Below are 17,174 nucleotides of genomic sequence, written 5' to 3'. Positions count from 1 at the left end.
AATAAATATTGACAGTTTTTTATATGTGGTGTTATCACACTTCTACTGTGGAAGATCTGCAAATATAATATTTGTCTGTGTTTTCAGGAGCTGAAGCCTCCATTTGCTTCTAACATGTGTGTGTGTCTGTGTAGCTCTTACTTATTTCTTATGTCGATTCACTGACTGTGTATGACTATATATCAACCTATCATAAGCTCAAAAACATTAATATTGGCTTGTCTATGTGCATCTATATGTATGTGCTTCCTGCCAGTGTTGTGTATGTATATTTTATGTGTTTGAACAAAAGTGCTACTAGAGTGCACTCACTGGCTTTTAAAAAATATTGACTGACAGTTTCAGGAAGCTGTTTCCATAAATTATTAACACATGACAGCATTTGCTGTGTGTTTTAATATAACGAAGTGCACACCCACCTCATGAGCTGATGCTTTATTTGTTGTTTTCTGTACTCAAACACACTGGCTTTGTACAGTGTGGTGATCAACACACAGACAGCGCAAAGCAAGAGGGGGAGCTTGATTCACACACATCAACAACAAAGTTAAACAAATAGGATAATCAAAAAGCAAGGGGGGTTCATTATGTTTGGCTTAGATTATCTTGTTGTTGTATGTGTAGGTGTAGAAGATGGAAAGTATGGAGAAAGCAGAAAAGGTGAGACAGTATGACAATATTTGTCAGAGGGAGAAATAGAAGATGAAAAAAAAAACAATAACAAGAAAGAGAAGGTGGAGAGAAAAAGATATGCAATTCTTCCAGAGGGCCTTACTGGTTGGGCACTGAGACCAGAGGATCTAACTTTAAGATTAATTAGGTATATACACATTCTGCAATTTGTTTATAATTTTGGTAAGCAACAAAGAATATCAGGCCTGTTTAAACACACTTTATCAATAAACACGCAGCCAAAAAAAACACTGAGGTATTTTAAGGCCACACACTGGATTAGTCCTTGAATGTGCAGGTCAAGTCCAAAGAAAATCATGTATTGTGATGTGAAAATCTAATACGAGGAAGAAATCCACCAAAACAAGTACGGGCTAATGTTTTTTTTACATTAAATATCCTATTCTGGGATCAGTTTGCAGGTTTGAGAACAGTTTCTACATTATTTCCTCTCCTTAGCTAATTTTGTTGATATAAAGTCTTACATTTACTGTTTATTACCATTCAATCCACTCTGATCATTTAAAACAATTGTTCAACCTTTTGAAGGAATCGTATAAGAACTGAAGGGGGACAAAATAGTATTCATAGTAAGTCATATTAAAATATCAAAATAATAATATACTATTATGACAAAATGTTTAGGTGAATACAGTTAAGTACAACTGTCTTCACCACAAACTTCCCTCACTTTAGGGAATGCTACAGCAAAGAACTAAAAGACACATCAAAACATTTGTACATTCACATTTTTTTTATTTTACTAAATATTTTGAGCACAAATTCCTATATGAAGTCTGTGCCGTAAAGGGCTTTTTTTCTGTAAACCCCAAATCCTGATTACATCAACAAAAACATCAACATAAACGGGTCAAGGAGATGAGTAAATACACATGTCAACCGAATATCACTGAAAATCCTTATGGAGACATGCTGTCTTTACCTGAGATGAAGGTAGTGTGCAAGTCTGGAGACCATCATGTCCGTCTGTGGCTCTGCGTTGTTCACTCAGTGTGTGCGTCTGGCCATGTGCTCGGAGATGACGGTGAAACACTCACACACTGTGACAATTGGATTAACCGGAGAGGTCAATCAGACTTTTCTGCTCCTCCATCTGCACCCCGCCTCCTACTCTGCGCTTCTGATCCTGTCATCCCCCCCCCCACCCCTTCTCCTCTGTCCTCCCTCCGTCCTGCACTCAACACATTCGGCCTCGCTGCATCCCCATCCTGGTCCCCTCCTCCTCCTCCTTCCCTCCACCACCTTTACTGCAAAAGACTTAGCCTGAGTCGGGCAATATGGCCGCCCGTTTCAGGAATGGGTTAAAGGAAATCAGACGGAAATCAGATCAGACGGAAATCAGATCAGACGCCTAAGCTGTTGCATAGGGAGAAAGAAAGTTAATGGTCACTTAATGGTTAAATTGGATGAAATACAAATAAAGGCCGAGAAATTTAAGGGAATGTCATAAAGCAAAAAAATGTTTTATCGGAAAGGTGTTCAAATGTTCATATTTTAAAATTATGCTTATTCCATTTGTTCATTTCCAATATGTTTTAAATACTTAATCAATATTTTACGACTTTTAATGTGTCTATTTTTATTAATCCCATTCTGTGTGTGAGTGGGGAGTTCACATATGCTCATGAATGCCCCCTAGCGTTTCTTGCTACACATAACTAGTTTTCCTTAAAGTGGATTTTTAAGTACATCCTAAAGTACCCCGCCTCTCGTCCACCACCCTTAGAGGATAAGTGGTATAGATAATGAATGGAAGGACGGATCCTCTGTCAACGCTGAGCTGAAAGACTGCGACTGTATTCAAAAATCTCCTCCTACCTTCCGACCCCATCTGCTGTTAATCAGATTAAATGATGGCTGTCTGTAGTATTCTGAACAACAACATACAGTCAATCTGCAGCTCTACCTTCACCTTGCCCACATTGCACGTGGCCTCCTGCCCAGAATACACTTCTAACCTCAACAACCTTAATCTGTGTCATATCAGCTCAAATACACCACCACATATCTGCCAATTCTTCCCACTAAAACAACTTTTTAAAATTTACACATTTCCAAATTGCAGTTCAATTCACAGAGGCCTTTCGTGAAAATTAAGAGTAGACAATTCAGCAGTGTGTTTCAACCAGAAACTCAATTAAAAAATACATCTGGTTTGCAGTTCAGCAAAAACAATGACAAGATGTATGAGAAGTGAATTTCTTTTATTTTTCCATCTTAATCAACTCAAGAGTGATCAGAACCCAAGAAAACATTTGACACTCATGTACAAACAGTATTGAGAAAGAGATGTGCAGCTTAATAGAAGATGCAGCCACTCAAGGTTGTTCAAGGAAACGTTCTTCCAGCCGTAAGATTTAAGCTAATTCTGCCAAACAAACCGTCTAACAGAAATAAACACTGTAGAGGCAAAACACTTGCTGAAGTGTAAATAACAAATTCCTTTCAAAGAAATTACAAATTAATCTAAACAATATTACTAGCTCCATAACATATGGAAAAACAGAAAATTCGGAACAGAATTATTTAAACTGGTGAGAAAGATGTGCTGCTGAACCTCCAAGCCCTTTGTCATCTGCAACACACAATGATTATAGACAGCACAATTTGAGCAGCTCATTTATATATTTTAAGCAACACAAAACTCATTAGAGTGCACAACTCCACCAAGGCCGAACTGTCCCCTTATGACACGACATTTAAATTCAAAACTAAATTCAAATTTCATGGTAATCCCTCCAGTAATTTTTGCATAATCCTTTATACGTTATATAAGAGACAAACAAATGCAGATAAAAAATATCATGTAAGGATTCCAACACGAATCAGTTGCGTGTCTAAACACTTTCAGAGTGACACCATCATTTTATTGAACATGTAGTCAAGTGGTTTATTGAGTCAGTTTTCTCACCTTTTAAATCTTCACTTGGACTCTCCCCTGAAGTCCCTGCACATCTTGGTGCACATGTCTTTCTGCTCGTCCAATTTTTCTTTATAGCATCTACAAAATGCCAATGATTTACATATAACTTGTTAGCATGTGGCTAATAAGGCTAACTCAAAACATCACATATACCATTCACTTGAATATGCTCTTTGTAGAATACATACAGATAGGTGCTGTATATTAAAGCCATTGCAACAAGTGGAAAATTATTATATGGTAACATATAATTTTCTGCCTTGTGTGCACACAAATTATCAATTTTATATTTGGCTGCAAACCAAAGCAGAAGTGCTCATTTTGAATGCACTGAAGTGAAGTTGGTCTTACATTGTCACTTTCCTCAGGAGGTTGTTGATGTCACTGTCAAAGGGCTTCTTTGCCTGAGCACTTATGAGGCAACCCTGGGCGCTCTCATAGTCACCCAGCTCCAGGTACGCCTGACAGACAAAACATCAGTATGGATGATGGACAGATTTTTATTTTACAGAGGGACCATGTGACACAAGATGCTTTCAGGCATGTATGTTGGGGCTGTATGCGAGAACCCAAACTGTGATCAGAAGATTAGATTTGCTCGTTCTGTGGACTGATGATTTACAAATTAAGAAAGTGAATAAGGGCAGTTTACTCACATAAGAATGTGACATTTCTGTCCAAGGCACATGATTTTACACAAGAATAAGAACAAACAAAAGCAATTTTCTTATTCATAATGTGAAAACTTGGAAAATGCTACAAGCACTGGAACTATATCGCTGCTACTTTTGCCCGTGCCAAACCAAACTTTGAATCGTGTTCATGTACAAGCCTGTGAGGAATTTTATCAGATGGTTTGGAAAAAACAAACAAAGAGCCCCGACCAACCTTTCCACAGCGGTAAAGAGCCTTGGTGTTGGCTGAGTCGATCTCCAAGACTTTGTTGCCGTACTTCAGCGCCTTGTGCGGGCACTCCAGACGCAGCTGGGTGACACAGAGGTTCAGATAGAGAGGAAGCAGGGCTGCGTTGATCTTCTCCTTTTCTGCATCAGTCTGGGATTCCCTGCTCACCAGCAGCGTCACGGCCTGTCAGCCCAGCAGTAAAAAAACATTTATTAACAGTATTCCTATAAACAGAAACACAGCACCAACAACCGAACATAAATACGTAAAAAACAGAGAAACGTTTATTTATCTTTAGCTGACTTGAAGATTTACCTCTTTATAGCGATCCTTGGCGATATAGTAACGCCTCTGGTTGAAGCAGCGGTTGCCAAAGGTTTGTACTGTGTTTACAACCTCAAGAAGTCTTGGAAGAGGAACGGCGTTCTGCTCCTCCTGAAGATAGACACGACATAAACCAACAAAACAAGGCTGGTTGATTTGTGGTGGACCTCTTTTGGCCTTTTAAAAAACGGCATCATATAAATCCATGAAAGTATAAATAAAGCTTTAGCTGGAAGCCTATCGTTAATGTGCATGTGCCTGCGTCAAGTGACAAACTCCATCTTGGTGCTCAGTGATAATAGTGCCGGCCTCCCAACCTGACTCAGTGCGAGAAACTCGTCCACTTGTCCCGAGTCGAGGAAGTCAACGATCTGAACCTCGTATAGAATCATGGCTGCAGCAGGAATGGTCGGGGGACAACCAATGTCCCCGTACGCATACTTGGGTTGAAAGAGGAAACGAGCGAACTCTCCTTTCCTCATGGTGAGCAGACCCATCTCCAGGCCGACCAGCGTCACATCTGTTTGGACGATAATGTTACAAACTGGCGTCCTTCTCAATCAATGGAGAAATATTGACCTGTAGGCCACGATTTTTATAGATTCATTTCTGACCTTTCCCTAATTTCATCATCCGCGGATGTTGTAAGTGTGTGCTGGTTTCAAAAGGTCGGTCGGAATATTCCAGGAAACCAGAATAATGCACTGTGGAAGAAAAAGATTGAAGGGGGGTTATTTACTAGAGACTGCAATGCCACAATGTCAAAAAACCTCCTAACATTAGGAAACAAGGCCCCATGCCATGAGCATTATGCCCAAAGCTTCACCATCTACAATTGTATGTGTATATGATGTGTCTGAGGTGCACCTAAACTTTAAGACTAGTTATGTACATGCACGTTCTGCAATTTGTTTATAATTTTGATACGAAACAAATTCCCATTGGAATGATGTGATTTGGAACCATGTGTTTTTTGACGGTGTGGTGTGGTTTGATGCAGGCCCCCCCTTTTTGCTGGGGCCCCCAAAGACCCTTGAAACGCTCCTATTTGAGAACAAAAAAAATGTGAACTTGTAAATACTTAATACTGAAGCATTCTGGGATATGGGCGGGCCCTCTCCAGGCTGGACCACGCCCTTCAGGATCCCTCCATCTCCCAAGATGTCGTCCATCTGCAGACTCAGCTGTTCAAAGGGACTCTGCAATGGGGAAAATAAACTCTGAAATGTGGACACACCAAAGGCTTGTGATAAAGTTGGACTTGAATTCATAAAGATTAATTATATCAATTGTTGGCTATATCAAGTGTGTATGTCCTAATTCAGCAGTAATTATTGTCTGATGATTTTATCTGATGATTAAATGTTAATTTCAGACATCATGTATGCAGAGACACGTGTTCACCTGTAGTATAAAGCCTGGGTGTGTTTCCTAGCTGCCTTACCTACCTCACGTTAGCATTTTAGGAGCTAGCCGCAGAGACAGGCACTTTAGCATGTTAGCTTACCGGGGTGCTCCTCAGCCGCTCCTCGACGACCCCATACCTCCGGATACTGGCCACTAACCCGTTCCGCGACATGTCAGCCGGCCAGTGGGTCACTGCTAATGCTACTGGTGTTTGGTATGATTCAATATGAGGCGGATCATCCACACTGAGCCTGCAGCAGCGGAGCTAACACCGGGGGACAGGTGTTTTAGGGGAGGGAGGGGTTGCCAGGTCTGAGTGAGTAAGTTCAAGCACTGAGTGACCCAAAGCATAAGTACCAGAACTGAAACGACACGCCCCTTTTAATGCACATGCACGTATTGTTAAAGAGCTGCAGCATTATTATTATGTTATATTAATAATTCTATCATTGTCGATATCTCAATTAGCACACACACCTTAACAGTGACAGTTTTATTGTAGTTTTGGTGGCTAGACTTTCATCTCACTGCAGTCTCTCTCTCTCTCTCTCTCTCTCTCTCTCTCTCTCTCTCTCTCTCTCTCTCTCTATCAATCTTTCTATCTATCTTTCTAGAGCAGTTACAGTTCATGCATGTCCAAAAACGCCTCATGTATTTGAATACAGTATATTAATAAATAATTTGGCTCCTACTTGGTATTATATGTAATGCTATTTATTTCAAATGTATAATAAGAATTATGAAATAATAGAGCGGGCAGCAGAAAGCATTACAGCATTATTTTTGTTGGTGTTTAATGTGTATGTGCTGATCTGGAGTCAGTTTTTGGCAGGATGTGGTTTTAAATAAATAAATAAATTAAAAAAATGGAATCTTATGTATGTATTATTCATGTAATTTGCATGCAAAGTAGGTCCACCCAATCAACAGAGAGACGACATTTGATTCCATGGCAACACTTCAGAAATGGCCTTAGTTCCTGCGGGATAACTGCAGAGCTGTCAACCACAGGATGACCTGTTAATATATTACCTATAATTACTTTCCTCACAATACTACTGCAGAAATTGTACTTTTCAGTGACACAATACTCACATGGACTATTTTAGATAGACAATGATGTGCCACAACTGTAAGCCATACTGTCTGTAGGCTACACACCAGCTGCCCTGGCCTAGAATTCTCTTCTAAACACATCCCAGACAGCAGAGCCACCTGGTGTTTCCTTATAAATTGAACATTGCAAAAATGTATGCTTGGATACACAGATGTGAAAACACAAATCAGTCCTTTTGCATGAAGTGCTTTAATGTAAATCCAATAGATCTCAACTAACTAATATATACAACCCACATTGAAGTCAGGAAGAAATCAATATATGTTATCATTTGTCTATTTCTTCCTGCAAACACAACTTCTTAAACACATGTAGCACAGATCATATTTGCTTTGTGTCCAGGCAGGTATTTTATCTATTGGACTACTACACTACAGATTCTCCAAAACTGATGTGTAAAATATTTTAATAATTACATGACATTACAATTAGAAAATAGCTGACTCAATTCATCCCTGAAAAAATATGTAGCGGTAATAGATATTTTCCAGCTGTTATATCCAGGAGTTTACAGAATCCTACATGTCATTTCTGCCAATACTTTTTGTTACAGTATGAAGTTTGTAAAGAAAAAATACAAAAGAATATTCAAACTGTACAGAATATGTTACAAAAACAATGTTATAATGAGGATATTTGCTATTGGTACATGGAGGATGTTACAATAAAATGATGAATTAATCTAGCACAGAATTTAGTTGTTCATACCAGTGTTAACATGAAACTAGCAGCACAGCCTTTGCAAAGTGAACCAATTAGTATTCATGCAGACCCGAGATTAACCAGTAAGCCAGTTAAAAGATTTCCTCATTGTGTTGATTAGAAGTTCTGCAGTTCAGCGGGATAAACAAAGTTGGTCCTGAAGAGTTTGTAGGCCAGGAGCTGTCCCCCAAATATCATCATGACCAGACCTGAACCTGCAGAGAGAGAGAGAGAGAGAAAGAGATTAAATAATAGAGAAAAAGGGGTCAATCGGAGGAAAGGCTTGGATGCCAGCAGCAGCAGCAGCTGTCTTCCAGAAGCCTGAATCCGAGGGAACAGGAAGAGGGAATATCTGGGACAGATAGAGAGGAGCTGGAGAGAAATAAAGAGAGGATTTTTCATGTTCTGCAAATGGGACAGGTGACAGGTGAGGATACACATGGGCAGGCAGACAGAAGGATGACCAAGAAGAAAAAGAGAACTTACCCAGAGCTATCCACCAGTGCTCAGCTGAAGGGAAGTCTGACATCACTGCAAACACACAACCAAAAAAGGATATAGACATATAGATGTCTTATGCTTGTGAATTTGTGTGTGTGTGTCTGCAAACTTTGAACAACACCCATCACATTGTTACATAACCAGGCCTACAATCCTATCAGCTGTTCCACGATATTGATCCTCTTTGTGTGTGTGTGTGTGTGTGTGTGTGTGTGTGTGTGTGTGTGTGTGTGTGTGTGTGTGTGTGAGAGGGTGTGTTTGTTTACCTGCTACAGTCATGGCGACATGCAGCAATGTGACAGTTATGGCGTAATCCCAGACCCACTCCTCTACAATCCAGGCGAAGACCAGCCCTCCTAAAAGATACGTCACTTCTGTGGAAATCACACCGACTGGAAAGAGAGGAGGACAATCATGTATCATATTAGAGATGAGACTATGTGAAAATTGTATTTCAAAATTACAGTTAATTATCACGGTTATAATTGTCATCGCAGTTGTTTTATATTTAAAATATATATTTATTTTCTTAAAAAATTGAAATAAATAGCACCAACACCATATCAAATGTGCAACGTTAACAGTGAAGAATGAAGGCTGCAGTTTGCTGAAGAAGATTTTTACAATGCAAATGTCAGTGAATAGAGTTTAAATGAAACCTGAAATAATTCAATCAAATGTGCATACAGATGTTGATGACATAATATAACAACACAGACAGTGAAGGAGAGAAGGTTGACAAGTCCTTATGTTAAGTGCATATGTCGGCCCCAGCGATGAGAGTCATTGAGACAAGTACTTGTACAACTGAGTGTCAGAAATGTTTCCACAAATCATTTCTATAGTAAATCATACTCTAGCAGAAAGAAAAACCTGTTGTGCCAATTTGTTTTATTTCTTTATGTAAAATAAAATATATGTATTATTAGTTTCTTGTAAGTCACTGTACTATTTTTACAGCAGCTGGTGCAGTTGTGGCGTTCTAGTTCTAGAGTTAGAATTTTTTTCCCACGGCAGCCATAAAGTAGCATAAAATAAAAATATGCATGTAAAGTATGTATCTTAGAATACGTCGTGCTTGGTAAAATTCCACCAATTATACTCACCCAGGTATTTGGGGTTCTGCCATGATGGTTGTGTTGTGTAGTCGAATGGTGCCAACAAGCTGTTGATCTCATGAACCCTAAACACAAAACAAGATTATGGAGGATGTGCACCAAGGATAAACGGGAGCAACATCTCCAGGCCCACTATGACTCCCTCTATAGGTTTCCTTTGTGTGTGTGTGTGTGTGTGTGTGTGTGTTAGTTTGTGAGTGTTAGTGTGAGTGTACCTGAGCAGTCCGATGCAGAGACTAACCACGATGTAGTAGAGAGAGTAGAAGCACACCATGCACATCAACAGGTTCTGCAGGACGACCTGGTGAGATGAGAGGACAGAAAACTAAATATCATAGTCTTAGCAGCGTTGCCTCTTAGCAAGAAGGTTCCCTGTTTTGTTCCCAGGTCTTTCTGTGTGGGTTTGCTCAGGGTACTTCCGGCCTCCTCCCACAAACCAATGTCCAAAGACATGCTGATTGATATTAAAATAATTAAAAAATAAATGGGCCGTGGCTGTGAGATCACCAAATGTCAGCTGGGATCGGCCTCAGACCTCGTGAAGGATAATTGGTAAAAGTGATGGATCCATGGAAAAATCTTGTGTCCTGTAGTTGAGAGATTTTCATCCTGAGTCAGACTGTTCCTGTTCCTGCATTTATAATCAATCATATTTGATTTAAATGTCACTATAGTATATTGTATTTTAACTGCTAGGCCATTGTAACCTGATTTTTCCCTTCATTTTACTGTTTACAAGTTAAAATCTGCTACATTCTTGTTCTGCTTCTAAATCCAAGCATCTAACATCCAACATCGACTATCTTGTAATGTGTACTTCAAATAAACAGAGCAATAAGAGAAAATCTGAATCATAAAAAAACATTTAAGACATGAGCCTTATGTCAACGATTAGAATCTGAGTATAAACCGCTGTACTTGGAGCAGGTTACTGGAGAGCCATTATTGTTATTTAATGCCTTGCGTGTTTACCAAAGCTGCTTCTCGTCTGCGTTCTCACATTTTCTTCCAGAGACTCATAACAGGAGACGGCAGCCGACCGTCGGTGCTCGCTCGCTCGCTAAAGTCTCCTTTCATAGATGATTAACTGCAGCCTTCACAGGAACTGAGTTACACGACACCCTCGCAGGAGAGATAGCAGACCTTTTCTCACAGCTGACATTTCAGCTTGTCAAACAGAGGTTTAACTAATCACATTAATAATGGGCCGCATTCCAGTCATGTGTGCCGGTGCCAGGGCCCTGCACACTGGTGCGGTATGGGCTGACAGGCAGATCTTAATGGAACACAGTCACTGTTAATCTTATTAGTTACTCCTGTGCGTTCAATGCTGTGACAGAAACCACAGTTGGGATGAATCACAAAACAAAAAACTACTTTCACTGCCCTGTCCCTAACAAAGAAAATACTTGTAGAGTGTACTGGGGCTACAAACCTGTTAATCTCTCTGTTATTTCTATGATTAATTGACATTTGTTTAATAATGAAAATGTTTGAAAATAGTTAGTTTCCTTGAAGTATGAATGATGATGACGTCTTCAGCTGGCGTATTTGGTCCACATATATAACGGCTATAAAATAGAAGAAGAAAAAACAAATGCTAACATGAGGATGGACCAGGTTTGATATTTTTAGAAAATGTTAGTGAGGTCCAGCTTGTGAGTCTGCAATGGTTTACGGGATGTGTTTTTTCAATATGCATTACATATTTTTTTGCTCTAACAGAAGGTTTATGGTCACAATTAATCTGGTAGTGAGTCGGCCTGATTCCAGGCTTAAAACTCTTTTATAAGGATTTTCTAAAATGTAAATGGAGTAAATGAATATGAAATTTACTTTTCACTGGTCACTGTTCTATATCCTAAAACCTACAGGGTAGTTTCCCATGAAATGTTGTTGAGACATTCATGGTCCCAAGAGGGTGAATCCTAAAACGTAATGATTCTCTTTTCGTTGTTTTTAGCTAAATGTTCTGACAAATAAAGTATGGTTTTCTGGTCAAATTTAATTGAAATAATTATGGTACCCTGAATATATTGCACCTCAACTTTGGTGATTCAACTCAAGATTTAAATTAGTCGTAGACTTCATGGTTTATGACCAGTATCAGCCTCAGACAGACTTCCTTGTTTAGACCCTAACCCTAACCCTAACCCTTGTTTAACCCTAACCCTAACACTAACCCTAACCCTAACCCTAACCCACAAAACACTAGAATGCCTTAATTGTCATTGTACAACAAAATTATCTGGTGCATATTTCGGTTGTTCGAGTGTTAATACATTGATAAACATAGTGGTGAATAAATATAAGCATGTTAGCCCTGTCGTTGTGCACATGCTGACATTCACATTTACCTCACAAACATAGAGGAAGACTCTTGATTGATGACTTAAACAAGCTAAAGCTTCCAGAAGAGAATAGCATTTAATTCAAGTAACATGATACAACATTAATGGACATTTAATGTATGATGCTAATGTAGTTTCATCCTTCTGTGCTTCTGATTGAACAGTGGTCAGAAAATACAACATGGGAATCCAGAGATTACAGATAATGATTTGATTTGAAACTATTGTTACTGTGGCCCACTTTTCAATATGTGGTGGCCTCTTCAGCAGATAAACCACAGGAGGGTGTGGGTGCATCTTAAAGCTGGGAAGTAGATGATCTCATGCTAATACCCTCGGAGACCGCTAAACACCTTAACTAGTGTTTTTGTCAGCTTCAGGCTAGACTGTACTTTAAAAGCTGCTCTAGAAACCAGCTTTGAGACTTCAAATCCCATCCTCTGACCAATGAGTTCTGGTTGGTTGCTTACTGACAGGCAGACTCTGTGGGAATTTTTCTAACTGTGACATAGGCCCTAAACCTCTAAAAAGATACAGTTAAATGCTGATTATGCAGCAATAAAGACGTGATTCTAATGATAGTGAATACATTTGATTTAGTTGTCTGTTGTACTGTTAAAACAAATTAAACTGTACATAGCAGATAAAGTTATACCTCAACAATGGAAGGTTAATATTCCACAATCTTCTAGTAATTCAGTAGATTATGTTACTAATGTTAAAAACCAATGCAAACAGTATTGTAAGAGAACTCGCTCTAACGGACATATTGATAAACACTCGTCTCTGCACTGAGCCTCGGCTACGCTACAGACCACAGCAACAGCAGGCTCTCTCTCTCTAGTGCTACACGCCGTCCTTACCCAGGTGTCACTGGGTGTGGTCTTGAGGGAGACGGGTCCATGGCGTTTTATGAGTGTGAATCCACAACAACGACAGCAGTAGTCCAACAACATGAATGGCCGCTGGTCCGAGTGAGAGCATGTAGGCTACATGTGCGCATTTGTGTGAATGAGTATGAGAGCGACAGAGAGATAGAGAGATAGGGAGAGCGTGTTGGGGGGTGGGGTGGGGATTAGAATAAATGGGATTACTACTTAGTAAGAACTGAATAAATCCCAACTGGGATACAGTTGAACGTAGTATAGATAGTTCACACATGCTCAAAAGGTTTTAAGGTTAATAATTCAGGAAGCACCACAGACACAGATTTATGTTTTGACCATACACTCTATATATATTGTAAAGATGGACGTCATGACTGCTCCCCAAAGTGAAGCCAACGCATCTAAGTATAGGTCATAAACTCCGCCCCCTCCATGTTAGTGGATGGGAAATGGGTCAAAAGTCGAATAAATGTTTCTCGAAGATGCTTTCTTCATCCATCAATTACCTCCTACACCTCATTCCCTTCTTCTATGGTGCCAATCATGTATTCTCTCTTCCTGCCGTCACATCCTGCGCTTCTCCTCTTCCTCCAATCCTTCCATCATTGATTCTACTCCTTCAAATAAATATTTCAAATTAAAAGCATAGTGCAGAAGATGAATGCGTGGGTGAACCACTTTGAGGTAGAGCTGCAACAATTAGTTGATTGACTGATTCCTAGATCAGCAAAATGTTAATCAGTAACTATTTTGATGATCAGTCGATCGTCAGATGGACTCGGGGGGGAACAGTGATTAGAGTTTTTCATAATTTTACAACCTTTAATAGGAAAATCAGTGAATATTGAAAGTGTGATTGGATTTATCTCGTGAAGGAGGATGCAATTAAAATGTTGTCTAGCAGTTCTGAATATGACCACAAGGTGGTGGCATAGCTTTACAAGCACAGATAGAGCAGCTCCCACAGTGACAGCCAACACGAGGGCAGGAGATAAGAGCTACAGCCACAGGACTGGCAGCAACAGATAAGATGCTCCATTCATACACATCTGATATCAGTGTCATAAATCATTTTCCGCTGTGCTTATTCCTGCTCAGACACACTGCATGAAAACAGGAGAGAGAGAGGAAGAATCTGAAGGGGGGGAGAGAGAGAAAGAGAGAGAAGAGAGAGAGCGTTTAGATGCTAAACATCCATCATCTGTTCATGAAAACGAAGATTAAGTGGGTGAAGTGAGGGAGAGGGTGAAGGAAACCAGGTAAATGCCGGGTTGACGTCAGTTCAATATTTCCATATATAGCTTGAGAAACTCTTCGACGTCACAGACTGCATTTGAGTGCCTGGTGGCGAACAGGCGCGTACGGCTTTTGTATGTGAGAGTAACCTGCATCATTGTAACCATGGTGATTAAGAGCAGGGGAGTTGCAGGGCTGCACAACAAGATAAACGTCATAACTATTCAGCTTCCTGTGTGTGTGTTCAAGTGTTCTGGTACATTTTATCTCTCTGGATGTGTCTTAGCTTTAGAATTTAAAGCAGGACTGACAGAAAATGCAAGAATGAATCATGTTTGCTTTGACATTTGAGTATTTTGATTATGCTAAAGTGTTTATTTACTTTTTAGCATTTCAGTATGATTCCTTCCCACAGTAATGATAAATATATAGTTGTGTGTATCACAAGTAAACACTGGGTGGTGGAGCTGTGGTATCGAGGTTCGACTGGCACATGCCCTCAGCCAATCATGAGTCAGTCCCAGCTGTCAATCATGAAGTTTCACTCGTTTCATTTTGAGTTTGACCCATGTCCCATCCACTAACATGGAAGGGCCTAGGCTTATGAGCCATAGTGCAGCCAGCCACCAGGGGGCATGAATTTAGGGGGAGTGAAACAAAAGCATCTGGCATTTTTCCCAAAGTTGATTTGTGTCTATTAAACTTTTTCTTATCGTACAAATGGATCCTCATGTGTTCCTTTTTCTTATGAATGAAGTTTAAACCATAATTTCCATGTACACAACAACACTGTGCCTCCGATTCCTGTGCAGTTTCCACCACCAAATAATGTCACAGCACCTTTATAAGTCAAGTCAAAACAAAAGAGACGGCGTGAGTGCATTTAGACTGAGGGTCTGTCTGAAGCGCACCACCACCAGCTCCAGGCCTAATATGAGTATGAAAAATGGGAAGGTTAGACACAACTCAACAGAATGCTCCTGTATCCAGAGAGTGTTTACACCACATGAGTGACTTTTAACCGTCTGTGTTGTATCCATAGAGGCAGAGAAATGAACACACTGTATCTGCACTGTTCTCCTGATCTGCTTATAAATCAGTTCGCCAGAGAGAGAGAGAGGAAGAACTCTGAGGCTCATTGACCTACATGTCAACATGACGTGTTGTAGGAGCACCGAGGCTGTAATTTCCATCCTGTGTGTGTGTTTGTGTGTGTGCGCGTGCACGTGTGTGTTTGGTACACAGTGTGATGCATCATAATTCATTCAAGATCACTAAAATAGGCAACATCAACATTGGTAAGTAGGAGGGAGGAGAGGGTTATCATGCAGGAATGAAATAAAGATATTTGATTTATTGTGATACTTTACTTTCTGTTCTTCTATAGAACAAATGATTCATATATAATAAAAAAACATCCACTAGTTGCAATGAACCACGTATTCCTCACGTCTCTGGCCAATCCTCCAATCACTTGATTGCCACAAAACAACATCTGAAATCTTCCCTGGATAATACTAGTCCCCTTCCCTGTCAGTCATCTTCTGATCCATTGAGATATTCTCACCTCAGATAAGCAAAGACCTTTCTTCTTCCACCTTCACTCTTCTTTTTTCTCCTCTACTATAATCTTCCTTCCCCCAGTCTTTCCCCTTCTTCTCCATGTACCCCTTTCTCTTTCCAAATCTCTCCTCCTTTCAATTACAGCTCTATAGTTTAATTACCTTCTGACCACAGCTGCTTACAATAAGCGCAACACAACAAGTCCACACATTTCGAAAATCCCATAATCCTAAATGGGCTTGTAAACAAGAAACGCAGCAGTCGACAATGTAAGGCTTTGTGTTTTAACTCTCCCTTTTTTTTCCCTCACACACTTTTCTCTCCGAATCTCAGTTCTCGCCGTCTTCCTCCTCCTATTGGTGTCTCTCTCTTTCCCCTCGCTGCAGTATGTTTTCATTTCGATCCTTCATGGAATGTAAATACAGCAAAGCCAATGACCGCCGCTGCAGGGATGGGACTTCAGCATGAATCTCAACTAGCTGCTGATTCTCTCCAAAAGAGTCAAAGCGTTCATTAGAGTCTGAGTGGATTTTGTGATTCTGAGTTGGGGTGCATGGGGACACACACAGGGCTATTTATTTATTGAGTGTGTGTGGTTCAGAGGGTGGGTTATAATTAGAGCCAAGGTTGCGGTTGAGGTCAGACGTGTCGTGGTCAGTTGTGAGGTTGAGAATGTCACCAGAGGAGCGACAGGACGTCATAACGATGTGTGTCCAAGTGTGTATTCTGTGTGCACACGTTCCACTGTACTCATCTGGCCTCAGGGTGTTTCATTTCTCACCAGCTTCATCTCAGCCAACTGAACCAACACTTGCCTCACTAACATACACACACGCACACACACACACACAGCTCAGATTCTGTCTAATATTGTCTTAACCTCGTCACAGCATGTGTATTTTCTTTGAATCATGTCCAGCGTGCAATACAGGAAATGACATACATGCCAACATCTGCAACGTTTTTGCTGCTCTCTCTCTCTCTCTCTCTCTCTCTCTCTCTCTCTCTCTCTCTCTCTCTCTCTCTCTCTCTCTCTCTCTCTCTCTCTCTCTCTCTCTCTCTCTGTGTGTGTGTGTTCTGCATGTGCTGAAAACTCCCAACCTGTGGGAATATATGAAAACACAAGGAGTAACTCTCAGGCCAACACTGATGCCTAATAGACAATTATAGCTGAACACACTTTTCCATCTTGGGTTTGTGGCTGCAGGAATGTTGCATTTGCACAACTTTGTGTATTTTTTTATTGATACCACTCAGATTCCATGCTTCTTATTGCTCGCATAGAAATGCATTGAACATAACACGCTGTGCATCATCATCCAGTCATCTCCTCTAAAAAAAAGTCATCTCATCATTTGCGCCCTACACATCCAAGAAAGAGAAGTGTGGCACAGAGCCTTGTTTCCCAACATAAACACGCACACACACAAATACATCTCTCTCTCACAC

At 40.3% G+C, this 17,174-nt stretch overlaps 2 protein-coding genes across 2 annotated transcripts; both read right to left on the bottom strand.

Annotated features, from left to right (window-relative positions):
- Positions 1–3,615: 3,615 nt before the first annotated feature.
- fkbp6 (FKBP prolyl isomerase 6) lies at positions 3,616–6,422 on the bottom strand. Its single transcript, XM_061092058.1, has 8 exons — positions 6,351–6,422; positions 5,925–6,042; positions 5,458–5,547; positions 5,161–5,363; positions 4,835–4,954; positions 4,505–4,702; positions 3,968–4,077; positions 3,616–3,694 (listed from the first exon to the last, which is right to left on the bottom strand). The coding sequence occupies exons 1-8, from the start codon at positions 6,420–6,422 to the stop codon at positions 3,616–3,618; spliced, it is 990 nt and encodes a 329-aa protein (XP_060948041.1).
- Positions 6,423–8,186: 1,764 nt separating this feature from the next.
- Positions 8,187–12,995, bottom strand: tmem244 (transmembrane protein 244). The gene is made up of 6 exons (XM_061090953.1): positions 12,903–12,995; positions 9,904–9,989; positions 9,677–9,753; positions 8,837–8,962; positions 8,556–8,600; positions 8,187–8,284 (listed from the first exon to the last, which is right to left on the bottom strand). Exons 1-6 carry the CDS (start codon positions 12,993–12,995, stop codon positions 8,187–8,189), a joined length of 525 nt encoding a protein of 174 aa, XP_060946936.1.
- Positions 12,996–17,174: the final 4,179 nt, after the last annotated feature.

The sequence above is a fragment of the Limanda limanda genome, chromosome 18 (genome assembly GCF_963576545.1).
Source record: "Limanda limanda chromosome 18, fLimLim1.1, whole genome shotgun sequence".
Classification (NCBI taxonomy): Eukaryota; Metazoa; Chordata; class Actinopteri; order Pleuronectiformes; family Pleuronectidae; genus Limanda; species Limanda limanda.
This window is presented reverse-complemented; position numbering and strand designations above follow the sequence as displayed.

Bases quoted from the DNA above. Each gene is read 5' to 3' on its own strand.
- fkbp6 (XM_061092058.1), bottom strand. From the start codon at position 6,422: ATGTCGCGGAACGGGTTAGTGGCCAGTATCCGGAGGTATGGGGTCGTC. The intron at 4,703-4,834 runs GTAAATCTTCAA...CTGGGCTGACAG, and splicing joins CCAAGGATCGCTATAAAGAG to GCCGTGACGCTGCTGGTGAG. The intron at 3,695-3,967 runs GTAAGACCAACT...GGCATTTTGTAG, and splicing joins CTCCTGAGGAAAGTGACAAT to ATGCTATAAAGAAAAATTGG.
- tmem244 (XM_061090953.1), bottom strand. From the start codon at position 12,995: ATGTTGTTGGACTACTGCTGTCGTTGTTGTGGATTCACACTCATAAAA. The intron at 9,990-12,902 runs GTAAGGACGGCG...TCATCTCACCAG, and splicing joins CCACACCCAGTGACACCTGG to GTCGTCCTGCAGAACCTGTT. The intron at 8,963-9,676 runs GTGAGTATAATT...CTCTCTTTCCAG, and splicing joins GCAGAACCCCAAATACCTGG to TCGGTGTGATTTCCACAGAA.